Source organism: Hypomesus nipponensis, chromosome 17 (genome assembly GCF_054491055.1).
Source record: "Hypomesus nipponensis isolate SF chromosome 17, ASM5449105v1, whole genome shotgun sequence".
NCBI classification, from domain to species: domain Eukaryota; kingdom Metazoa; phylum Chordata; class Actinopteri; order Osmeriformes; family Osmeridae; genus Hypomesus; species Hypomesus nipponensis.
Window position 1 is genome coordinate 97869 of NC_140377.1, and position 27110 is coordinate 124978.

General features: G+C 40.1%; 3 protein-coding genes across 4 annotated transcripts; all 3 read right to left on the reverse strand.

Annotated features, from left to right (window-relative positions):
• Window positions 1–572: 572 nt before the first annotated feature.
• On the reverse strand, window positions 573–4494 carry nme4 (NME/NM23 nucleoside diphosphate kinase 4). The gene is made up of 5 exons (XM_084676743.1): window positions 4291–4494; window positions 2983–3113; window positions 2745–2846; window positions 1896–2008; window positions 573–1299 (listed from the first exon to the last, which is right to left on the reverse strand). Exons 1-5 carry the CDS (start codon window positions 4442–4444, stop codon window positions 1179–1181), a joined length of 621 nt encoding a protein of 206 aa, XP_084532869.1. The 5' UTR covers window positions 4445–4494; the 3' UTR covers window positions 573–1178.
• Window positions 4495–5220: 726 nt separating this feature from the next.
• Window positions 5221–22434, reverse strand: xpo6 (exportin 6). Of its 2 annotated transcripts, XM_084676741.1 has the most exons (25): window positions 22286–22432; window positions 21820–21958; window positions 21241–21331; window positions 20646–20758; window positions 18731–18928; window positions 18377–18536; window positions 17834–17911; window positions 17111–17642; window positions 15955–16081; window positions 15150–15259; window positions 14913–15021; window positions 14695–14787; window positions 13371–13440; window positions 13076–13235; window positions 12581–12673; window positions 12178–12322; window positions 10901–11047; window positions 9510–9696; window positions 9249–9404; window positions 8758–8872; window positions 7397–7568; window positions 6912–7073; window positions 6453–6551; window positions 6074–6304; window positions 5221–5798 (listed from the first exon to the last, which is right to left on the reverse strand). In XM_084676741.1, exons 2-25 carry the CDS (start codon window positions 21820–21822, stop codon window positions 5697–5699), a joined length of 3453 nt encoding a protein of 1150 aa, XP_084532867.1. In that variant the 5' UTR covers window positions 21823–21958; window positions 22286–22432; the 3' UTR covers window positions 5221–5696. The 2 variants fall into 2 exon arrangements, with proteins under 2 accessions (XP_084532867.1, XP_084532866.1); XM_084676740.1 differs by having other exon boundaries at window positions 21820–22434.
• A 168-nt stretch (window positions 22435–22602) lies between these two features.
• On the reverse strand, window positions 22603–26858 carry antkmt (adenine nucleotide translocase lysine methyltransferase). Its single transcript, XM_084676742.1, has 5 exons — window positions 26586–26858; window positions 25966–26070; window positions 25669–25809; window positions 24659–24709; window positions 22603–24175 (listed from the first exon to the last, which is right to left on the reverse strand). Exons 1-5 carry the CDS (start codon window positions 26844–26846, stop codon window positions 23960–23962), a joined length of 774 nt encoding a protein of 257 aa, XP_084532868.1. The 5' UTR covers window positions 26847–26858; the 3' UTR covers window positions 22603–23959.
• Between the last annotated feature and the right edge of the window lie 252 nt (window positions 26859–27110).

Sequence of the window (27110 nt, forward strand, 5' to 3'; positions counted from 1 at the left end):
ACTGAAAGCTGAAAGTGTCTTGTGCCTTGGCACAGGCTCTACTAGTCTTTAGAACTCTGCTGAATGGGTGGTACACCATTATTCCAAAAGGTCCCATCATTAGGTGATGGTGGTGTAGTCTATTTGCTTGGTATATTTATAAGAACATACAAAACACATACCATGGTATGTTGGTAAAGCTAATGTGTAAAGCAAATTACAATAAATGTGTTTAAACTATTTTTGAGACAGGTTCAATGGTTGATTCTAGATGTCAACATGTAAAACATGTAGAAGTTGCAGCTGTGTTACTGTATTGTATAGGACAGGCTACTTCTCTACCTACCAACATCCTGGCAGTAGTCAGGCAGTACATTCATGTGTTTTGGGAGAGTGACTTTGAAGGGAGGTTGGTGGGACATTTTGGTTTGAATCCTTTTTGAACTCAAGCCAAAACTGCTTGGTTCACCAAACTTACCTGCTCTGCCTTAAGGAGTGAGACAGTCTTGGAACTCTGAGCAAGCAAAGTAGCTGAACTTGGCTTGATACTGTAATCACATGTTCGAAGGAGCGTGGACAAGTACACATTCATCAACCAGTTCAAAAATGTTTTATTGTAGTTATGAAACAGATATAAAACCATGTATCCCAAATCATAACACATCATTACAAAGGCACCGATATATGACACTAGCTATGTTCTGAATCTGGACCATTCTTGGAAAGTGTGAATGGATCTTCTCAAATGCTTTGAGAAGATCTTTTTTGCCAGGTAAGCTTTCAGGTAACCTTTCAAATATTTTCCTTGTCAATTGTTCCCCATTATTAACTATGATCTATTAAGAAAGATTTAAGGTTAGGAAAATCATAAAAGGAGAAAATAATTACTTTAACATCACTATGATGATTTACTTATTATTTGTTGTGGTTGAGAATCATCTTCACAGAAACATTTATAAGAAATCTGCTGTATTTCCGAACCAAAAATACAAAAGATTAAGACAATTAGTAGGGTAAATATGGTACAAATGCCAAATAATTCTGAGAATAGTATTAGTAAAAAGGGTTTAATATACAATATAACAGCAACAAAAAGTCATGGTATTCCGCAACAGAGGTGAAAAGGAGGTGATTTGATTTTATTATAACGCTCATCCTGCTTTTAGGGTTAGGGTTTAGTTTTATTTACTATTTCCATTTTACAACTGGTAGGTAATACTGTGGTCACAGGAGTCCCAGTCTAGAAGTTCTCTTCCATGAAACCACAGCTGGATCTCTCTCTGAGCCCCCTCCACTGAATCACTGGCATGGACAACATTTCTAGAGAAACAAAACAATTAGGGTTTAGTTGGCATTTCCATTTAAAATCTCCATGTGCCATTGTGAATGTTGCTCTACAGCCATTTAAACCGAATTGACAATTCCTTTGGCACATAATATAAAACAATGTGCAATACACTGTTCGTGTATTGCATCCTGCACTATCTCATCAAAATGACAGTTCTCTCTACAGTCAGAGTTCGCGCAAGAAGGTGGAAAGTAAGGGAGATACCCTTTCCGAAACTTGTAAGGGCGTAATAGTTGGTGATAGACCCAGAGAAACACGAATATCCAACGAGGCAAAAACCCGGACAATTTTGGAATCCCTGCCGGACGCATTTTTTAGGTCTCGAAAAGAGGACATGTCCAGTTAAAAGAGGACGTCTGGTCACCCTATTTTAATGAACTTGTATATTCTTTCTTTAGAAAGACCATTTCAGCTTATTGTGCTCACACCTTCCTACAATCTCATTATACCCATGTTAAGCATCCTTTTACCCCGAGAGCAAACCCAAACAATAAGGGATGTCACAGATGCGAATGTTATTGAAGGATAAAGAAATTACCAATACAAATATTGACTATACCAAAATCACCTGCTTATATGAATGCTGAAGTCTCCTCTAATGGTGCCTGCTTGGGCCTCAGCTGGGTTGGTGTGGCCTACCATGATCCGAGATGCCTGGACAACATTGTGCCCCTCCCACACCTACACAGCAAACAATATGATCATTCAAAAATATCCATGAAAATCTGACATCCAATAAAATTAAGTAGGGAGATTTGTAATGGTTAGTAAACTAGATTAGCTTACTGACATAGGGATGTTTTTAATTGGGTTGTAACGGTACACAGAAGTCGCGGTTCAGAACGTACTGCGATATTGGGGTTCAGTTCAATACCAGTTTGGTACAAAAGGAAAATGCAACAAATCCCAATTGCTAGGTTTCTTTTCACATGACTTCAAGGCCACATCCTAAACTTTAAGTCAATCTGCTGAAAAAGTATTGTCTACAAGACAGTAGGGCTGGGCAATATTTATAAAAAATTGATATCTCAATATTTTCAACATTTGACCCCTTCTTCCTCTGCCAGGAACCTCGGGGTTACCATGGATGACAAGCTCTCCCTTACTGCCCACATTGCTGCAGTCTCCCGGTCGTGTAGATTCACCCTCTACAACATCTGGAAGATCAGGAGATACCTGTCTGAGCATTCCACCCAGCTGTTAGTCCAAGCACTTGTCCTCTCCAAGTTGGACTACTGTAACTCACTGCTCGTTGGTCTCCCAGCATGCGCAAACCGCCCATAAATGTTCAAAATTTCTCAACAAAAATAACATGGACACAAATGTTAATTTAGCTAATTGGAAGATTTTCTTTTTAAAGTTATGAGTTAAAGATTAAGGGTGGAGTTAAAATTCGATGTGAATGAAATTCTCTCACCATGACAACCACGGGCCCAGAGGTCATGTAGTGCAGCAGACCAGGGAAGAAAGGTTTCCTTTTCAACTCCTCATAGTGCTGAGAGAGCAGATCGTTTGGGACCTGCACAAAGTGGCATTTCATAATGCAGTCATTCAGTGTAGCGACTGATTGACTAAAAGGGTTGACTTACATGTGCAATATATTAAAGACAAGGTTTACATATATTGTACCTCAAGTTTGTTAGGCATTCTCTTACCTGCAACATCTTTAAACCCACTAGTTTGAAGCCCCGTTGTTCAAAGCGATGCATGATATGTCCCACCAGACGGCGCTGCACCCCGTCTGGTTTCACTGCAATGAGGGTCCTCTCTGTCACCCCTGGGATCCCTGCAAGGATGATTGTTTTGCATAATTTACTGGCCTTCCACCTGCACCATTACAAAAACAATGTGTAATAAATATGTGAAATAACATTTCCTAATGATCTAGCCTAAATTCAATATGGTCCTAAATCTTCATTTCTACATGAATAATCCTAACCCTATGTGAGTCAACATTTTCAAGAACGAGTTGGGAAGGTATAGCTGGGGCAGTTGGGATGTAGACCAGGCAAGGCCCTCCCCCTTTTTTGGCATCTTCCAATTAGTTAAATTAATGTTTCTGTCCATGTTATTTTTGTTGAGAAAGGTTGAACATTTATATATGTTCTATTGGATAACTTTGTTCAGGGGAGACAGATAGTCCCAACAAGGGACAAGGGGGTTAGGGTTAGTCCAAGCTGCTGTAGAAGCTGTTCATTCTCATCATGATCTTCCACCAATCTGTAGCCTCTCTCTAACTGCCCTCCTGTACAGTCTGACATCTCTAACTGCCCCTGTACAGAGTCTAACTATTCCTTTCTGTTTTCAAGTCTGGACTTCATTAGTGGACCCTAACTCATTGAATACAGCTTAAGAACTTTGTGACAATATATATTGTGAATATTTATGTTATGCTATGATGATCTTGATATTGCCAACAAGACAGATTGGGAAACCAAAACTTGTTTTTGCAAAAACTGATAAAGCACATTATAAACTGATAAATAACGCATAGAATGTTATCTTTAAAGAATTGTTTGCAAAATAGTAAATTCAATATAAATGAGCAATTTCAGAAGCACGTGAAGGCTCATGCGCTCAACGCAAAACGTTGTCATGCGCTCCCAATGGTCCCATGGTGATACCCATATTAGTTTAAAAGTGCTCACTGTAGACCATTATATCTTTAGAGAATTGTATATTCCTATTACAAAGCGAATATTAAAATACCACAATGAGTATTTCCGTAGCCCATGCGTCACACCTCTGGAATTTTAACAAACCAAACAGACGTGGTAAACGTGATTGAAAATGCTTTTAAGCCTGAATGGTGGAGGATCTACATTACCTAACTTGACTTATCCAAATATGTGTTAACTAATTGAAATGTAATAATCACAACGAGGACTGGTTTCACAAAGTAGGCTATGAAACATATTACCTGATTGCCCTTACTTTTCTCGCAAACAGTTTCTTTACATTACCTGATAAAGTGTTGTGTCCAGCAACGCTCCTTTGTCTTAACAGCGTAAAGGTGGTTTCCGGTGCAAAACCATTTTTTGACGGATTTGCTACAGTGTATGTCAGTTTACCATTTAGAAAAATATTCTTCAAAGCACCCCGAAAAAAAAGAACCATGATTCAAAGTGTATCGATACACTTCCAAAACTTCAATGGTTTACGAGTCACGTCCCCCACGAGTCATTTCATGTTTAACCCCAAACATGCCAGCAGGTGTAGATAATCAAGACCACTTGTGAATAGTTTATTCGTAAAATATCTGAAAGGTTGGTTACCTTACATCCATTATGCATGTTTATTTTATTGTAATTTATGGTCAAATGGTGCTATAGTATTTTAAGAAACTGCACTACAAAAATAAACACTGGTAGAGGATGAGTGAGGAAATGTACACTTTTATATTGCAACTGGGGTTAGGGTATCTGTAGAGTAACACACAGAAGACAGAAAGTCCACCCCTTTGAAAAGTCAACACACTCTGTAAACTAACACAAGAGTATCTTGTACCTGATAAAAAGGTCAAAGCCCGAGAACAAAATAACCTAACCTGAAATTGTCCTTGAACACTATTTTGTAAGTCAAAAAGCAACTATAAAAACTCTACAAACAAAAACAGGAAAATCAATTGGCAGCTGATCAGGTTCATATATATATTTTTACATCAAATCTAGTCTAAGGATCAGTTAGTGGATGAATAGATTCAATTAGATTCAGATTGAGATTAACCAACAAATACTTTCACCTCTTTTGACCAAATGTCCAAATTTAGAAATGAGTATCTTATTTTACTAGTTTTGCAAAAGTTTCATTGTCAGAAGGATTTGAAAAAGAACCATTGTGTCTTTTAATAAATAAAGTGTTCATTGAAATAAATGACAATATAATTCTTACCATTTTATACAAAACAAGCACTTTATTAATCAAGCATGGTTTTTCCTGTTTCAGAATGGAATGATATGAAAGTTTTAAGTTTAAAATGTGTGTCTCCTTTGGAGATGAAAAACAGAATGCAAGTTCAATAAAGCAGACATTTTTTAAAACTCACAATTGAGTTAGAAAGTGCTGAGTTCCAGCCTGGCCTTGTTCCAGAGACTGGGACAGTCCTGGCTCAGTTTGCTCCAGGCCAGCCATCTTATGTCATCTCATTATTTGGCCTTGTCATCATTGGCAACAGACAAGTAAAAGAGGGCACTGCTAAAAACAAATAAAAAATGTTCAACCCCTCTACAGTAGAAATGGAGCAGAAGCTTATCCAAGTGGCATTCAACAAGACCATGAAGACTGGCACTCATATTTCCCCAAAAGTTGACAAAGGTGTTCCAGGGAGCTGAAGTATTGGCAGTGGGAGTGGGCCTCATGTGACAGTGTGCTATAGCTTGACGGTGCCTGTAGGCAGGCTGCTATTACATAATCTATAATAGCGCAAGTCGTTAATCAGTCTGTGCACACTCTGAGTGAACGAGGGTAAGTCCTAGAGAAAGAATGCAGAGAGAGATATCAAAATCAAACCCTGCAGACAAAAAACAAATAATTCAATATTCATACCCACATTTAATTGGTCGTTTCCTAGGCTTTCATTCTGTATAGACTGGTTATTTCTTTCATGATGACTCCAAATTACATTCGTATTTAACACCTTATGGAAAACTGTTCAATAATGTCTAACCCCTCTTCATGCAGTAGGTATAACCCATCTTCCTGTAGTAGGTCTAACCTCTTCATGTAGTAAGTGTAATCTCTTCTTACCTTCTCAAGTTTAAAATTGCGTCCAAGCACAGCTCGTTGGTTTGCATCCACTCCCTGGCATCCATTCAGAAACTCTGGCATGAAGACGGAGTAGAAGACCTCAAAGTCCACAGAGGCCATGTTGTAGACGGCCAGAGCCACCTCCTCCTGCAGCAGGTCGTGGCTCCTGTGGAGAAGGACTTGCAGAAGAACGTTGATGAAGTGGAACAGCATGGAGGTCCGGAAAAGCTTCTGGGGGAAAAAAAGTGTGGCAGTCAAGGGTGTTTTGAGATTTGTCAAATCAATTTGTCTTGCAGACATTGTTATCAGTTTGCATGTTGTAACGAGTATGTTGAGTCTAAGTAATGAGTAGAGTGTAAATGAATGACACCCAACTCACTCTATGGTACAGTTTGTGCTTGCTGTTGAGTGATTCCAGATAGGAGAGATTCTGTTTGAAGATGTGGATGTCAGGTTGCAGGAAGGACTGTCCAAAAGCCTTAAGACACATCATACTCAAAATCAGGAAACTCAAAGCACAATTAAGAAAAATATACTGTAGGCTGCTATAACATTTTGCCCCACTCTGCTGGTTTTCCTCCCCCGAAAATGTATATATTCTTATAGATATTTGGTTTGCATCACCCTTGTAGCATTATGTAACATGAAAACGATATGGATAAGTGTTCATTTATGTTTAAAAAACAAAACCATAATATTTATAATGTTGATGTCTGCTGATCAAACAGCAGTAAGGAGGCACAATAGTTTGTTAATTTACAATGTTATTGAACAGAGAAAAAATATGACAAGAAATTAACATGTCCATTCAAACACAAATCAAAACTCAAGCACACACCTGCATAGAAGCTATGAACTGGGCTTGATTCTCCATGGCTTCCTCTGCCCCTCCTCTCTGAACACTTGCCAGGACCGAGGTTTTGAAGAAGTACCTCCAGTTCTGGTGAAGAACCTGGTAAAGCAGCTCGAACATCTCTGCCTTCACATCCGGGGAGGAGCGCTGAATAATGAGTATAGATGCCACAGTCAGTCTGTGCGCATGTGGATGCAGTATGAGGATCCAACTATGAGCATGGGAGTGACATTATTTAAAAAGGAAGGTATTCTTGCTTGGATTACTTGAACACATTTCCCACATGTGTAGCACTTAAGTGTTATTTACTTGTGCTAACCCTACTTGTGCTAACCCTACTTGTGCTAACCCTACTTGTGCTAACCCTACTTGTGCTAACCCTACTTGTGCTAACCGTACTTGTGCTAACCCTACTTGTGCTAACCCTAACCCTGTGTTGTGGGTCTTGTTACTGTGGGCTTTCCTCTAACCTCTGCCACGATGGGATAGACCTGGTCCATGCACAGTGAAAGGATGTTTGGAAGGAAAGGTTTGAAGGCCTGTCCAGGCTCCTGCACCACCACCTGGAGGATCTTCAGAAACTTCTCCACCACTCTGCATCCAGCACTACCTTCCTGCAAGATACTGGCAGCCAGCTGCTCTCTGCAACACACAGACATAACTACAGTGTAGAGCTTGCTACTACTACAAGGACAGCTTCCTGGTGGGATCACTGAAGCATGAATACACTTGATACTATTCCCACTGAAACAGCTACACACAGCAACGACACATTCCAAAGAACATTTTCTAACATGGCAACATATTAGACAATAAAGCTTTTTGAATCTTGAATCTTTTATATAATAAAAATCAAAATTGTTATGAGGAACAGATAATGTAACTGAATAGGTACATTTCCACATGATAATCTGAATCCTTAGGTAATAAAATAAATAACGAGTTGGGGAATGTTTTTTGGCACTCTGTCCAGAGAACGTATTGAAATGGAATTGTAACAAATCGTTGTAACAAACTACACCTCGACATCTTCACTAAATGCAAAACAGGGTAATCAATTTTTACATAAACCCTAAAAACACAGGGGCATCATTTAGGTAGATAGGTTTAACAACCATTCTGCACTTTAAAGACCAATTATACATGGGCTACTCGGCAATTAGGGGTGTAACGGTAGCGCAAATTCACATTATGGATGTCACAGTTTGGTGCATGCAGTCAGACGAAGAATACATCTTCAGTCAGTCACAGGCGTTTATATTTAATGGAAACGGAGGAGGTCGATCAGATGAAATGAGCGAATACGCTCCTCATCTGCCCGTATTTTAGTGCTGCGAGATTGTAAAATGTTCACAGCAAGCTAGCTAGATAGAGAAAAAACAGGAAAAGGAGGAAGACCTAATATTCTAAGCTTGCTAGCTATCTGATCCAATCCAGTCAATTTTTTATATATATATATATATTTTATATTTTCCCCACTGCACAAAGGGTATAAAAACAGCCCAGTTCTGAAACGTAGCACTGTTCTAACGAACCACCTGGACAGCAACGTTTGTTGTGCGTTGTCAAGAGATTGAATGTAAGCACGTTAATTCATTAACATGTAGATCAAATTCACTGCAACTCTACCGAAACGACACTTGTCTTACTGCAATTGTCTTACTGCTTGCTAGCTAGCCAGAATTTCATCCAAAAATAAATGCCTTTGAAACAGGCTGATTCAATCAACCATGACCCCAAAACCGCGGTAAATACCGTGACTTCTGTGTAGCGTTACACCCTTATCGGTAATACATCTCAATGAAAAGTACAATTTGCATATGTAGTCCACCTTGTGAACATGCTGAGGAACGTATGGATGACTTGTCCTGTGAAAGGAACCCCCATCTGCACACGCAGTCCTTGAAACAGTGTCAGGAAGAAGCTCAACATTGCATCTGTCACATCTAGGCACAAGAGAAGAACACAGTGAGCATTACCTTTTTGAGTAAAACTAAATGTGGCAATATACTCACAAAAACCATTCTTCATTGCAAGGATGTGAACATTTAGCAAATCTTTAACGTTGAATTTGTACATACTCCTATATACTTTTGGATTATTTTGTAAGTAAGCATTCTGAAATAACAGAAACTGCACCCTGGGTTATCTTAATGCCTACCATACCAAGTGAAAGCACGTCAAAACACTTTTTCCTGGGTTTGATACATTTTATTATTATATGTACAGCAGTGTATTCTAAGAAATAAGATCCCACAGCAGTTTTTTCTATTAGGCTCATTCATAGACTTGTAATTAAATGTGATTATGTTCCCTTCTTACCTGGCTGCTCAATGATCACAGGAAACAGAGCCAGGGAAACTTGCACAGATTCCTGGAGAGACTGATAGCAGATCTGACGAGATTTGGTTGATTCACCTGAAATGCTGTTCACAATGTCCCTCAACACAGGCAGGGTCTGGTGTAGTACTGCTTTCACTGTAAATAAACAGATGTTGACATTTTGAGGAAAGAAAGGAAAGAAGGAAGGAAGGTAAGTTGGCAGAATAAAGGTAGAACAAAATAAAGAAAGGAAGGACTGACTGTCATCCAGGCCGAGTCGTGGTGGCAAGCTGGCGGTGCCCCTCAGCAAGCGGTAGTGGCGTGTCAGGGCTGCTAACATGTTGGCATGGCTACTGGACCGTGTGTGCCATTGCTGGTCACTCTCTGGAAGGTTAGGCCAAGGAAGAAGCAGCATGTTGGACAGGGCCCTACACACCAACATGTGAGCCTGTGTAGGAAACACACACACATACTTTACCATCATGAATTCAGGTCACTTTTGAATTACAAGTTTAAGACAATGCCCTAATTATATTAGTTCACCAGCTGCAGTGACTAACTTTTCCAGAACCTCAAAGCCTTGTGTGTGCCCAATGTATTTTTTATGAATAATGTTATTGAATCCCTGAACCTCTGCTTGATCATTCTGTTGTTGGTCCTAAAGTTGCTGTTGATTTTGAAGAATTTTGCAAGGTCAAAATTATAAAAAGTCTTATGGCTACTCAATACAGTGGTATATTTCTATGTGGTAAAAAATGATAAGAAAAAAAAAAAAAACAGCATTTGGCAGGTATTAATTTTATTTTAGCACTAGCCCCAAAGAGTTAGCCAACAAGGGTCAAGGATGGTGCTTTAACCCTAACCTTAACCCGCTTCTGAGCCGAGGACTGTGGCTACATTTCTCAAACTGTTCTGGAATCTAAAATAGTGCTCCTTAGCTTTAGTTACTATTCTGTCAGGGAGATTAAAATATCTGAAACCTAGGTATCATCCCTGATGACAATATGGATTTCAAGAAGCATATTGCTTGAAAAAAAGCGTACCTGTCAGTGTTTTCCAAGCTAATGGCAAGGCACTCAGAGCTGCACCAAGCCCTATGTTACTTATTTGTGCACAAAACCGTCCTTTTCTACATGCTGGAGCACAGTCTCATAACAGACTGCACCCACAATTGTTTACAATGTTGCCCTTAAACTATGATACTGTTTTTGTTGAACTGTACTATGTCAAATTTGTTGTTGATGTTATTGTTGCACTACTGTTGAGATGTGGTTACTTTACACTGTGCTTGGTAGCTGAGATGTGGTCACTTTACACTGTGCCTGGTAGCTTAGATGTTACTTTACACTGTGCCTGGTAGCTGAGATGTTACTTTACACTGTGTCTGGTAGCTTAGATGCCTGGTAGACTTTACACTGTGCCTGGTAGCTGATATGTTACTTTACACTGTGTCTGGTAGCTAAGATGTGGTCACTTTACACTGTGTCTGGTAGCTGGTAACACACAGACTGCTTCTTGCTTGAAATACTGTTGCCAGAACCATGCACCTCTGATATGTGATATTGCTCTGTACTTTCAATATGCCCTACTTCTACAGTGGCTTATCCGCTAAATTATTAAAATGCAGTTGTAAATTAATCTCAGTCCCTGACCTCTGGGTGCAGTCTGTGTGTCTGGCTCTCTGTGATGAGGCTGAAGATGTTCTGGACAGCTGGCAATGTTGCCAAGAATACAGGCCGCACGGTGGTGGCCATGGAAACCAGGAGGTGGCAGGCCGACAGCAGTAACTTTTCAGGTACCTGCAACAGACGGGGCAAATAGAAAATATTTTAGACAACAATTATAATAATTTAAACACAAATACTTTATTATTCAAATATAATTTTACTTGTAGATCCAGTCTCGTCGAGCAGCTCACCCCGTCACTACAAGAAGCCACAGAAATTTGTGCTGGGGCCTTGTCTAGATCAACTGGCCTGGTGGTTCAGTCACATTACATTTACATTTAGTCATTTAGCAGACGCTCTTATCCAGAGCGACTTACAGTAAGTACAGGGACATTCCCCCTGAGGCAAGTAGGGTGAAGTGCCTTGCCCAAGGACACAACGTCATTTGACACTTGGCCGGGAATCGATCTGGCAACCTTCAGATTACTAGCCCGGTTCCCTAACCTCTCAGCCATCCGACTCACATGACTTCTCCCTGTGGTTCAGTGATTTGACTTCTCCTACCATGACTACTTTGATGATACACAACTGCTTCTCCTTTGCTCACTCAGCCTCCCAGGAACGTCTGGCTGGCCTGTCTTCAGACATGTCCTCCCACCCACGTAAGAAGATTGGCCTCAGATTGGCCTCAGATTGGCCTCAGATTGGCCTCAGATTGGCCTCAGATTGGCCTCAGATTGGCCTCAGATTGGCCTCAGATTGGCCTCAGATTGGCCTCAGATTGGCCTCAGATTGGCCTCAGATTGGCCTCAGATTGGCCTCAGATTGGCCTCAGATTGGCCTCATCCCCCCTGGATCCTAAAGCCTACAATCACACCACTCTGATCTCTCTAGGATCCGTCTGTTGTTGTCTTACATGGAGAGTTATGTAGTATTGTAGTTGAGATTATTGCACCGTTCCTTGGCACTAACCACTGTAATACTGTAAGAACTGTGCACTTCTTGTCCCTAATTATCTGCTTCAGTTACATTTTACACTATTTGTTCATCACCTTGGTTAAAATCCGGTTACACAGGAAACACACAACTGATTTGTATTTGCGGTTCTTTTAAATAATTTGCAAAACTCTTTGCCAACTTTTGACTTTAGTTCATAGAAATTAAATGCCTTCAAACCCTGTGGAGGAGCACAGAGCAACAAATGTTCCACAGTCCAAATACTTGTGTGGTGTCCACTTATATGAGAGTGCTGGTGGTACTACCTTGGCTGTGATGAGTGGACTGCTGGCATTCACAATGGAGGTAATGAGGTTTATGAATCTGCTCTGGTTCTGCCTTTGAACCTCACTGTAGAACTGAGCCAGCCAATGGGAATAGGCCTGCAATGCAGCCAAGGACTGGGCATGGCTAGAACACACATTCATACAAGCATAAGCAAAGATAAGACGTGGTGAACTGGCAAAAAATCATTTTTTAAAGACTTTTGAGTTTTGTTTCCCTTCATGACACATGAGAACAGATATGACAAAAGTATATTACTGTCAATCAATACCATACAAATATACTTGACTTTAAACAATGAAAAAATGCCAAGTATAAGAGACCAATAGAAAAATAAAATAACTCGATGAACAAAAGCCACATAACTGAATAGTTGACACTCACACATCAATTAGGTCTGGCTTGAGCACGGAGGGAACAGCAGTCTCTAGGTCGTACAGGCTGATCTGAGAGCCATAGCATGTTACCTCCGCCAACCTAAGTCAAGAAAAAGTTCTATATGTATTAATGTTATATGCATATACAAATGCCAATGTTGTGTAAGATTATTATGAGGTAAATGTATTGATTATTAGAGTTGATGTCCCAAATGGTGCCAACCAAACTAAATAAGCTAGTACTTCCACATATATAGGCTGCCAATAAGTGAATATTATGTTGTTTTTTTATATACAAATATTTACCAAATTCTGGAATTAAACTCTATGACTTTATATTTTACAGACTTGTTTTATGTCTATTTGTGGAGACTGCAGAATTTCTAAATCCTATGTATTGTAACCTGCCCCAAGCTGAGGCCAATAGAACATCAGCGTGGATGTGTTTAGCATTTAGATTCAACCCTGATGAGTGTTAAAGAATACAAGAGCACTCTCTGACCTCTCCACCACAGCCAGGGCATCACTGAAACGTGCTGCAAACACATCTCCAATAAAATACTCTGCCAGGCGCCCAACTGCCTGGAGAAGGGAACTGAGATCCCTGAGGGAACAGTGAAGCCTGCGACAATCATTCTCTGCTGTGATGTTCAACCTACGACCTGCAGCGAGACACAAGTTTACACATGGCGTTGTTGACATCTCTGAACATGCAAGTTTACACATGGTGTTGTTGACATCTCTGAACATGGTAACCGTAGTCAGCTAAATGAGCAATAATGTTGTAAAAAACGAACTTGTGCCTGAGGTGATGATGAACTGCTGTAAACCCAGATACACATCCAAATTCTCTTGAAGAACAGGAAACTAGGTGGGAGGAGAGAGACTGGTTAGTTTTCTTATAATAAGTGGGAATTAGGGAAAGAGGGCAGTGGCAATAGTTGCAGATACTACAAAGTATGAGGGATTGCCATATAAAAAATGTCACTGCTCAAGTACTCATTCCTACTTCTCATATTAAATCCTGTTTTACAAAAAGTAAGTCCCGTCAACAAAACCTGCTTTACACGGTGTCCTCAGTATACCCTTTAGGCACAATGCATTTCAACGTAATCCACAAGTCATCCACAAGTGAGCAACAAAAAATAGCAATTTTCACGTGTTCATAAAATTGACTCAGAGTTGAGAGGGAATCAAAAAAACAGTCTAGAAGCAACACGACACACATTTGTTTTGCGACTTCAACAGTAGTTAGAAAACAGCCTGCTGATAATTGCACATTATTGTTTGAGAAATATTTGAATTGGTTAATAATATGAATGATCTTATTCTTGACACATTTAGATATGTTATACTTTCTGCCCTAGCTACTGCTTAACTAGTGATATACTCTACCACGGCTAATATAAAAACAACTCTGAGAAAAGGCCTTAAAAACAGCAAATTGATACTATCAGTTCTGACCAGAGATATCTTGGCAGTGTACACAACACAGCATCAAGTACCCCCTGTCCTGCATGTTTTAGATGTTTCCCTGCTACGACACACCTGATTCAAATGAATGGTCGTTAACAGGCTTCTGCATAACTAGATAACGACCCATTCATTTGAACCAAGTGTGTTGGAGCAGGGAAACATCTAAAACATGCAGGACGGGGGTACTTGAGGACCATTGTTAGAACCACTTTGACTATGAACTACTGAATAAAATGTGCTGCTTGTCCTAGTAGATGTTTTCTCAGTGCAGAAACATAATGACTGCACTAAGATTCTTTATTTAGACTTAGTTTTTATTTGAACATTTTCTTATAGCTTATAAATACTTTAATTTTGAGAAATCTATAGCTATTAAAATTGTAGCCAATTATTTCCTCACAGCTCTCAGACAATTATTCAATCAAACAATAACACTTGAATATTGAAAGACTCTTGTAAGCACAAGAAACATGTTGCAGAGAGTAAAAACTCCTTCCAAGCTGGTGCTTCCAAATCATCAACTCTGAAATGAACAGCCCAAAATACAATTTCATACCAAGTCAAATATAGACCATTATTCTGGAAACGTATTCGTAATAGACACAGGACAACTTCAAGACTGACATCAAAACAACATCCACTTACCAAGGTGGAAAAGGCATGGGAGGGGAGCAGCTCCATCACCTTGGCAACCACCTCAAGACTTTGACGCAGGTACCTCTGCCACTCTGTCTGTTGCTGTGGTTACAGAAACATTTCCTGAATTGAGCACTTTTATCACATAGTGTGAAGGAGTGTCATAGCTACTTTGTTGTCTCCAGATTCTAAACTTATTTGATTTGTCAGGTGTTAATTTCTCTTACATCATCATCCAAGATCTCATCATCCATTTCTTCAAACTGGGCCTGGTTGTATCGAAACTGGATTCGGTTCAGAACCTCCCTCAATAACAGCACCAAAGCATCTTTATACCTGTCCAGACAGACAGGTGACCAGAATACCAAAGTGATATGACATGGGTATATATGTAAGAATTTATATAAAGCATATAAAGTTGCATATTGGACATATGCCATTCAAGGGAATTCATATGTATATACCTGTTTAATACACTCTCTCTGTCAGCCAGTCTACTTTTGATTTTAGTGGTCAAGTAATCCAAGAAGATGCTCCATATATCTAAGCAGGAAAAGTAACCTTCATGGGTAGGCTGTAAAACAAAGTTATGAAAAATCGGAAATTAGCTTGTTCAATAATTCTTGGTAAAGTCAGCTATTCAGGCATCCAATATATGCTGCATACAGTGCCAACATGTTGTACACTTAAATACATCAATCATATACTGACTGTAGATCAAGTCGTCCCATTTCAAATACAGCCCTCTGTTACTTTAGATAAAAGTGTCTGCTAAATGAAAACTTGACATTTCTCATGGAGGTTAAATTCCTTGAAATGGCCTGGAATTTTGACAATGGAGAATTATTTTATTTTTAGGATAAAATATCAACAATAAACTTGTAGCTGTTACTGATTGATAATATGATCAAATCACTTTCAATCAACAGATTAGCACTTGGCACCAATGCTGTATTTTTATTATTTTATATATAAAATAAAAAATTATATATCTCTATATACATATGTACATATATAGTTATTCATTTCTACAAACAAATCAACTAAATATTTTATAACAGCTTGTTTATGATCTCAGAACAAAAACAGAACTACTTTAAAAGATGACATTTTCCCTTGAATTGGATTTGTACTTAGTATTTACTTTTGATCTAAAATTTGCCAGGCACAGTAGCTGAGCTGAGATATGACCTTTTTCACAAGACGGATTAAAGAAATGCTGCATGTATTTAAACAGGGTCTTAAGGTGTTATTTGTGGAGACTGATACCTGGTTGAAGGTGTACTTGAACAGCAGGGCAAGGAACTCCACAACAGGAAACTGAGCATTGGATTCAATCCGCCTGAGGTGAACGCTGACAAAAAGGCGCAGAAAATCTGAAAACCTTTCCAAGTAGCTGTAAACAAAGAATAAGAGTTGATACTACAAATTAGCAGGAGTTAAATAAAAAATGGTAGAGCACCTGACTCCAAACATCTGAAATTGTTCAGTAGTTCTAAATTGGAGGTAGGATCTAGGCTTTAGGCACTGCTGTAGGTACTGCTGGAAGTAATACTGGAGGTAATGCTGTAGGAACATTCAAACCACCTGTCCTTTAAAAGCATCACTAGTAAACATAAAATTAAACACAAATGATGCATGGGAAGCTTCTGCTCCTTCAGTGCTGTATCTAAAGAAGAGCCCTAACCCTAAGCAATACAAACAGGTGTATGTATGGGAGAAGGTGTACTTGTGCACAACCATTGATTTGTTTCCCGTTCACATCAATAGACAGCAGCACCCTACATATTAACTTACATCTTGCTTGGAGGGTCTTGACTGCAGCACAAACCATACTATATTTATGATACACCACACCTTTTTTAGTTTATTGCTTCATTAAAGCCTGCCAAATATTAAACTGTATTTTGTCCATGACTAACTATGTTTACTGATAATCCATGTGGATGTGCAGTAATACATCCAATAGAACTGTGCCAAGGTTTAGCCATGGTAAATCATCAATATACCATGGCTATCAGACACTATCAGACAGAGGTGAACAATTTGTTCTACTTGTTGTACAACATAAATGTAGACATGATAAGAATCAATCTTAAATGTTTTAAAATCCACCATGTGGAGATATATTGAGTCTTAGTATTGCTAGCAGTGTGGCATTGCAGAAGCATTTTCTGAGACAAAAAAAAAAAAAAAAAAAAAAAATGTCAATGAGAAACAACCTTCCTACCCAAAGGACACAACCAAACCCAACTGTAGTGTACAATAACCCCCCCCCCCCCCCCCCCCCCACACACCCACACCCACACCCACACCCACACCCACACCCACACCCACACACACACACACACACACACACACACACACACACACACACACACACACACACACACACACACACACACACACACACACACAGGCCTACCTCTCATCCAGCTCCTGCAGTCTGCTCTTAACGGTGTGAGCGTTGTGTTCACGGGTCAGCCTCTGCAGCAGGAAGAAGGTCTGTTGAAACATTCGGAGTAGGTACTCCTCAAAGTCTAGTGGCACGCAGTTCTTTGACACCAGTTCGTTGACACACGTCATGGCCAGCACCCCAAGCCGGGCCTGCTCTGAGTGGCTGCCTGCAGGGAGCTGTGACCGGCGGCCCCCTTCGCTTGCTGGAGGTGCCAAGGAGCCTGGGTCCAGCAGGCCGTTAGAGAAGGAAGACGAGGAGTAGATGGAGGGGGCAGGCTTGGCCTTTGCCCGTAGGTCACAACCAAAACGTGCAAAGTGGAAAATGGATGCCAACAGGGCTGGAGTGATGCTGGTGGACAGTGGAATCCAGCTAAACAGGTGGGCAAGACACTCCAGGGCTAGGGAACAGAGCTGCTCACTCTCCTGGTCAAGCATGGGCATGGGTTGGCATAGCAGCTTGGAGTACTGGTTACTCTGTAGTAGACTGCACAATGCTTCTGCTACAACACAATAAGATGGGGTAGGGGGGGATTAACATGGCCACATCATATTCAAAATACATACCCATGGAACCAAGCACAATTTCTCTTATTTACTTTTGTTTTAAATTGATCAATTAAATGGTGGCATGGCAGTGTTTTTTCTTATTTATTTTTAGGAGTCAAATAGTTTCCCATTAAAATCAACTTACTATTTTCTCCCGAGGTGGGGGAGGGAGGGGGGGTGGCAGCTGTAACACTGTGCTTGTCCCACATTGTCTCAAGGATACCTGAAGCACAGAACAACTATCAGTATCGAAATGTTTGATGGGATGTTTGTCAGTGGTGGGGCGGGGCCAGTTTGTCAGTAGTGGGGCAAATGCAGGCTCCCCACACGTGTGCCGGCGGCTCTGGTGTAAGTAAAATAAGTGCTCAGGTATTAGTATAAAGGCTAAACAGACTTTGAGCGTCTTAAGCAATCATATAGGAATGGGTTGATAGGAAATTAACCAGGAAGTAGTCATATGCAAACTGTGTAACCTTGTCAGACCTTGTCAGACTAAAATTGGAAGAAAAAATACATATATTTTAAGATTTTATAAATCACAATGACAAAGCCATTGCAAATAGTCCTGTTTTGTGAGAGATACATTTTGAAGAGTGATCATCAAAATGCTATAAGAGCTTCCCCAGTAAAAGTGACACATCTATTGCAATCCAGCACCTTCTTCCAAACACCAGTGAGCCATCCTCACCCGTCAACAGACCGAGCACTGTTGGCATCTGCTCCAGCAGCAGCTTGCGAAGCTCATCCTTCCGTGCCACACTGAGATCTTCCCGAGGGCATGCCAGCTCCTCAGATGTCGTCTTCAGTAACACCAGGCCCAGAGATGTCATCACTGGAGACTGGATCAACTACAGAGGCCCACAGAGGTTTTAACATTAGTTTACAATCAATGTAATATAAATACATTAATGCTTCTGAAGATACTGTTACTGTGCCCTGATACAGAACCATTCCAGTTCATAATAATTAACAAATGATTGAAGTTTAAATTAAGACAACAAAGTATGGTGCACTACCGTTACAAGTGTGACTAGAATTATACCTCAAGGGTGTTTGTGAAGAAGTCATGATAGAACATCGGCCAGTCCTGGCGACCAATGTCCACAATAACTTTGCAGAGTTTATTGCGTATGAAGTAGGGCATGGCTTTGTGCTGGGTTAACAGTAACTTAGGTAGACAGCTGCGGATCTCCATTTTGTCCTGGGAGACCACTCCAAGCCACATCTTATTCACCAGGTTCTACGAAGTGGGGTGAAAATCAAATAATGGTTGTTCTGACATTTCTAGAAGACACATAATATGGATTTAACATGATTACATTAATTTCAAATATGGGAGACTGGGGAAAGTTGTTTCAGGCTTACGTTTCAAACTATAGGCTTGATGTCAATGTCCAATAAGCTAATTAGCAATCTAGGACAAACAATCCTCGGATTGTCAACATGGTTGTTCTATATCTAACTCATTGTTAACATGGTTATTCTATAGCTAATTCATTGTCAACATGGTTGTTCTATAGCTAACTCAAAACAGACTTGTTAATTATGTGTGGTCAACAACATATCCCAAAAATGGTAGTCCCAAAAAGATGTAGTGAGAGAGAATAAGGGGTCAGCTATATAATGATGTAGTGAGAGAGAATAAGGGGTCAGCTATATAATGATGTAGTGAGAGAGAATAAGTGGTCAAATATATAATGATGTAGTGAGACAGAATAAGGGGTCAGCTATTAAATTTAAATGGTAATGTCAAGCTTTGTGGTCAGGGCAGGTGAATTCGTTGGGCTAGGGTTAGTTGTCTCATTAGATTGATATGAAAATATAGGGAATCATACGTAAACGCATGCAAGAAAATAAACAAAATAAGGTAAGGTTGTCCAGGAGTACAACGGTACTTAGGCATGATTTGCCGGACCTGGATGTTAGTTTCCTCCAGGAACACAGTGACTCTTATTGAAGGACTTGTTGCTCTTGTTGGTTAGTTGTAACTATCTTAAAATTATTGTACTCGCTGTGAAATATATTATTGTTGCTTGCTTTTTCCACAGGTACACCCTTGCACTTTTGAGGTTCTTGCTGTTTAATTGTAACTTGTCTAACTACATGCTCTTATTGTTCTTCCCTTTGGGACTTATTTGGTTTCACAAAGTATGCTACATGTTTGGCTACCCGCAATGTTTGGGGCTATCTCGTTGTTATGATCAGTGACTTATGCACTTTTGTAAAACTCTCTCTTGGAAGTCTCTTTAAAGTCGTTAAAAGCATCTGCTAAATGCATAAATGTAAATGTCTGCTAAATGCATAAATGTATCAACAACATTAATAATAACATCAAGAATGTTAGCTTGGATGAATGGCCTTATTGTCAAAGCAGCAAATGCTCCATCTCTCTCTCAGAACGAATGGCTTGTCATTAAAAATAGTGACAGCATAATGTTTGTAACACATTTATTTCACCATCAGCTCAGCCCAAAATGAAGAAATGTAAGTTATGAAAATAGCAGTATGTCGTTGCATTGTTTATTCACTGCAGACAAATAAATACCAGGTAAATATCACTTGCAAAGAGTTTGGTACCCATCCTCATTAATCCTTTTTCAAATTCCTAAAATGCAACAAATACATTTTAATAACACCTATAGGTGTTATTAAAATCTTGCTATAGATAGCAACAGCCGTGGTCGAAAACATTCGCATCCTTGCATTTTCAAGTTGTGAATAAAAGAAACAGCTTTTTCAAGACTGAGACAGACTGTGTTGTATCTCCCTTGCTACGGATTGTTGGACAGACAGCTTCACAGTCCAGAGTTCTGCCTATGCGTCTTTTTTAACTATTAATATAATGAATATTATATGCCAGTTAATATCTAGTTCACCTAACACTAACCCAGTTAGTGTCTACTTCAATATCATCACACCTACACAGGCCTAAGATCATGGAAGAATGTACAACTTACCTCAAACACTGTGAGGCTGTACATCATTACATATTCATTACTCGTATTAGACAGGAAGTACAAACAGTGGCGCCAGGCTCCTGTTTGCTGAGCAAAGTTGTTCAGCAGCTCCTCTGCAAAAAAAAACAACCAGAACAAGAAACAAGATTGTCTTTAATAGTTACTTTACATAATCGGGGTGGATTGATTAATCTCATATGATTCAACTGAAAATAGTGCAGAAGAGCTACTGAACATGTACTGTTGATTTCACAATGCTTTGATTGGTCACCCAACTGCCTCCAGTCCAAAACTCTGGAAAAAAGGCTAAAAAAATATTTCTCCCAACCGAATATGATGCACATAAGTATGTGTGTATAATAATTGGGCTTCACTGGACCTATAGTATACATGGTGACTGCATTGAATGAGAGGAAAGGAGGTCCATCATTGGAATGCTGAGGTAGACAAATTACTTCTTTGCACATTAATTGCACACCAAGTGAGAACCCCCCAGGACAAGAACCTCCTCCACATTTTGAATGAGAACATTATGTAAATTATAAATTGATAGTGGTTACACACACACCCGAAATACAACCAGTGCAAGACTCACCTATTTCTCTCTTGCGCTCATTGGTTGTGCAGCTGTGAAAGAACTCAGTCATGAGACTTTCCAGTGCACGTAAAGACACCTCCTCTGATCCCTGATGGATCAAAGAGTTTAGAGGCTGAGTTTTGACAGCGATTGAGGGATGGTTGAAATGTAATGGTTAAAATGTTTTAGATTAAATTGTTTAAAAAAGGTTATTAGCACTAACTCAGTGATATTTCCAACTACCGAAACAATTCTGTGAGTCTGAATTCTTCAAATGGGTCACAACATGCAGAAGATTACCCAATGCAAATATTTGGTTCTGCAAGATTGTGTGCTACTGACATGCGACATCCCGGAAGGTAACCGAGCCACTACAGCTCGAGCAGAAACTCGATTTACGTTCTACGACCTACAGAGATGACTTACTTTGATTACATTTCAACACTATGAAATTTAAATAATGTGTGATTATTTTTCTAATTATTTAACTGAAATCATTATTATACAAATCAACAACTGTAAGCGTGTGCGATGCATTTCAATTGATAGCAATCTAGTTGTATCATTATGGCACATTGTTCTGATAATGCTACTCACCATGTCTCGAGGTATTTTTATGCTACTCCAAGACTCCAATAAATAATTGTAGCTTCCTTGTTCGCTACTTGAGGTGTTGGCTACCCCGGCAGAGGCTCATGCTTTGCTTGTGGCGTAGGGCCCACTTGCGACTCATTTACTGATCACAGAAACATTGCATCGAGAAAAACACTTCGGGTAGCTTGCACCGTCAAGTTGTTCGTTGGTACAGTTATCTATACAGAAATGCACTGGTCTAAAATTGTACCCTGGTAAATATTGCCAATGTTCAACGCTGTGTGCTGAGTGTAGCTAGTAGCGAGCGCACAAGTAGCCACCAAGCTAATAATGTTACTTGCTAGATGGGCTAATAGCTATACAGAAATGCTATACGACAGATCCGCCTAGTTTGTCGCATACATGGAACTCCGATTTGAGCGCAAAATAGCAAGAAAAGCACATCTGTTTGAGTTTTCATCCAACATACATTTACAAAATCGTAGCTAAACTTTCCTGTTTCCACTTGTCTTCCCTTTGGGTTATTCTAAACGGTCCGATGCTATTCTATATGCTGACATCTAAACACGGGCCTTTGCACTCGTCGTAACTTCCTCCTCAAAAAATGGCACCAGTGTGAAACTAGCCTATGGCCATGGCCTCAACGTTAGATCTCTTTATTTCCGGTTGCCTCTTTCCACAAATGTCAAAATAAGGGTCAAAACGAATTATATTTGTAAAAGAAAATGTGACAATATATTTATGATGAAATGCTATTTGGAAATGAAACAAGTAATAATACAAAAATTTAAAATGAAAAATGTCGGAGGGATAATTTTATTTATTCACTTTAGTGTACTCTTGACAAATGTAAGCAACAGCAGGACTGAGCGGAAACACGTTGAGTTTGACCAGATGCAGTCTGCCTTTTCCAGTCTGGGAAATTACATGACTTATTGTTACAACAGATCCTCCATAACTGTCAGTTCTCTGACTCAACACACAATCAACAATCAATACTCATACATCAGAACCAGCAAACAAGCCCACCAACACACATCCAGTCCTGACTTCCCCCTCAGGAGAGGATGGGGGCAGTCTAGGCCGCTGTCAGCTCCTTGTATTCTACTGCCACGTCTCAATATTCCCCTCCATCTGTCTTGAGTGGCAAGGCAGTTACCTAGGGCACTACAGTCTGGGGAAACGCCTCAGTGCTCCAATGCAAAATGCTTTTTGAGGAAATCTTTGAAAATATCAAACTGCTCGGCCAGGGGCCAATTGCAGTGAGCATCACCTTGGGTGACACTGCAAATCCCTAGCTTTGGGGTTGGGTAAATCCAAGACAGACCCCTAGATTAGGGGTTAGGTTAACCTAATACAGCCTCCTAGCTTTAGGGTTTGGGCAAGTAATTTCCTGTATTCTGACATGGTCAATCAATTTAAGATCCCCAAAACCTGTCTTGGCAAGCTGCTTCCTGTCCTAGTCTTGTAAAGGATGCCCCTAGTTGAGGGTTGAGGATGATGGCCACACCACCACAAATTGGGTTCAGCAGAGATGCATTTCAGCTTGGCAAAAGTGTCAGAGTTCAGTGCAACACAGGGGTAATAATACAGATGTATAGAACAACCAGAGTCGAAAGCAGATACATATTTGTGTTAATAAAACATTTGCGACACCAGGGCCTACACTGAATACAGAGTCACCTTTTTAGCTTTTCAGCTTAAAGTCAAAAACAAAACAAATATTTGTACATTCAACACCTTATAATCAAAGTTATAACATCTCTTTAGAACTATTACCACATTTATAAAAAATATTTGTCTAATTTGCAGAGTCACACATTCCCCTGAGTACGTCTACAGTAGAGTATTGGTGTTTGGTTCTTGTCAGAATATCACTGCATGCTCCTTTTAAGTTGATACAAACCACTTGCATTTAATTATGTTTCCATATCAAAGCGGTTCTTGAGTCAAATACAATAATGGAATCACGCATACTAGTTACAAGAACAAGCGATTAAACTTACAATACATGTAGTAATACATGTAATACGCCAAGTTATCAATCCCTACCCTGATAAGTTGTAAGGATCAAAACGTCTTAAATAAATACATAAAAAACTCTACAAAACTTAACTTGCAAGACTGCTGGATTCTCACTTGTTCAGATTTTGTCAAGTTGTTGGTTTTGAATCTCTGATTTAGGAGATGTAACTGCTTCTGATGGAACTCTCTGAGCCCGCATGCTATAAGCCCAGACTTTATCGACACCACACCCCTCAGTCCTGCAGGGGATCCACTCAGGGAAGGGGTACCGACCGGACATCACTACAGCATCATCTTGTAGCTCAGTTAGCAACTTCTTCTGCAACAAAGACAGCTACCACAAAAACACTGGTCCCATTAGGTGCTGCAGGGATTTCATGGTGCATAAAGAAGGTTACCATGTCAGTGTTGTTCAGCCTCTCAAAGGAGAATACTGATGTTAAAGATGTAAAGATAATTGTATTAATGTAGTGCTTTATATTCTATCTTGATATTACAGGTACATTATAGGTGTTTGTAAATACATTACATATAGTTAACGCGTTACATTAAGTCATAAGCAATTTTCCAGTACACCTTCAGACAAAATCTGGCTTGTTTTAGCTCTTAATACTTCAGCGGTTTTCCCAGATGTCATGCATTAAGCGCCATCCATGAATAGAATGTTGAATTGTCGCCATTTGCCACTGCCATCTGTAACAGTACAGTAGTGCAAATAAACACTGAATTCTGATGAAAGTAGGGTTGAATCATGAAATTTGACCACAAGGTCATTTGATACATCTTGACCTGAAACAAATTTATGCTAATAACTTACCACGCTGGGGGCCAAAAAAACGGTGATATTCTTACAGTCTGCCAGGCTAACCTGTAATAAGAAACCAATTTAAATGATCCCATTATTTCAGGAAAACATACTTGTTTATTTCAAAATAAAGACATACACCATTTGTTATCACAGGAAAAATGATTAAGTAAAATGTATGAATGTTGGCCTCTATGGGCTTCTGTACAAAAATACAACTCCCTGAAAGGTTTAATGTTGAGCCATTACATTACAAGTACAAAACACATGTTGATTTTACACCAATACTGCACACTGAGAACGCTCCTATCCTAACCTCACACCACTAGAACGCCACCTCTCCTAACCTCACACCACTAGAACGTTTCCTCTCCTCACCTCACACCACTAGAACGCCTCCTCTCCTCACCTCACACCACTAGAACGCCTCCTCTCCTCACCTCACACCACTAGAACGCCTCCTCTCCTCACCTCACACCACTAGAACGCCTCCTCTCCTCACCTCACACCACTAGAACGCCTCCTCTCCTCACCTCACACCACTAGAACGCTTCCTCTCCTCACCTCACACCACTAGAATACCTCCTCTCCTAACCCCACACCACTAGAATACCTCCTCTCCTAACCTCACACCACTAGAACGCCTCCTCTCCTAACTTCACACCACTAGAACGCCTCCTCTCCTCACCTCACACCACTAGAACGCTTCCTCTCCTCACCTCACACCACTAGAACGCCTCCTCTCCTAACCTCACACCACTAGAACGCCTCCTCTCCTAACCCCACACCACTAGAACGCCTCCTCTCCTAACCCCACACCACTAGAATACCTCCTCTCCTAACCTCACACCACTAGAACGCCTCCTCTCCTAACTTCACACCACTAGAACGCCTCCTCTCCTCACCTCACACCACTAGTTCTCTCAATGAGAAACCCTTCAACTGCAGCAACTCTTTTATCCTCTTTGAGAAAACTATCTAACACCAAACTGTACACTAAAACTAAGTGTAGGTTATGTCACCTTCCACAGGTCTTCTCGTCTGAAAGACACCTTCTCGTATTGTCCTGCTCTCCATGCATGGAAGCGAGCCAGAGAAATAAGCCAAGGGTTCAGTTCGTACCCCACAGCAGGACTGAAGCCCTGACGGTTGGCTTCTAGCACCTGAACAGATCAAATAGAAGTTTGAGGCAACAAGTCTGAATGCTAGCTTTCCTAGTAAAGTGTTGTGTCTTCTTGGACTTGTCTGTGGTGTGTGATTTGTGCAAACACACCTGCTGTGCAGGAACCAATAAAGCACCCATGAATGCACACACTCACAATCCTTCCATCGCCTGAGCCCAAGTCTACAAGGGTTCCATGTCGACCTTTCAACAACGTCATAACGTTGTTTACTTGGATTCTGCTGGCAGGTTGGTATGGCACCTGAAAGGAATCATTTCACATTAATACAGTGTCTTCCTTTAAAGGTTTTGTTTATAAAAGTACAAAGTACTAACTATTTTAAATTACTGATGAAGTATGTAACTTAACCATGGAGATTCCACGCTAAACTCTAACAAAGTAACAAAGTATTTTATTATTATGATGGTCGGGCTTATTAAACGCTGAATGGGCCAAATACGACGAGCTGTTAACTAACAGACCCTGGCTACATTTAGCGGGTCATCGCTGTTTACAGTTCAATTCACATTTACATGTATTCATTTAGCAGACGCTTTTATCCAAAGCGACTTCCAAGAGAAAGCTTTACAAAGTGCATAGGTCACTGATAATAACAACGAGATAGCCCCAAAACATTGCGAGTCGCCAAAACAAGAAGCACATATTGTGAGTTTGGAGTTGGAATGGAGTTTCCATTCCATTTTCTTTCACACAGCTATCGGCACAAAATATGCACAGTAGGGCTATAAAACAGTAACATGTAACAGTAACTTGACCTGTAATCTCAGTGGAACTTTTCGAAAGCCTGGCATGAGAACTCCTGCCCACATGGCATACACTGCTAGTCCTGTGCCAGCTGTTATTTGGAAAATACCCCAGGCTCCCAGACGCCTGTCCTTGAATTCTGCAATGACCTCCTCTGGGGTGTCTTGATCCATGATTAAACACCAGGTAATTGAAATACGCCGATGTTTAGCACTAATATATAGAGAAGGTGACTTTGCCACTCGTTTATAACATTGGTACACCACTGTCATAAAACAACATATTTGAGTCCGAACGCAAAATAGTACGTACCTGAAACAATGTATCAACTAAGGTTCCGCTACGAGATTTAAATATCATGGGACGCGGGACTGTTCATACCCATAATATAGGTTACTAAGTAAGCAAAACTCAAAGTAATAAGGCCTGGGATGAAGAGAATAATTGTATATTATATTAATTTATTGTTCTATATTTCAAATTTTTCAGGCAATTCATAAATGTAATTATTGCAACTAATAAGCCAAATGAAAATC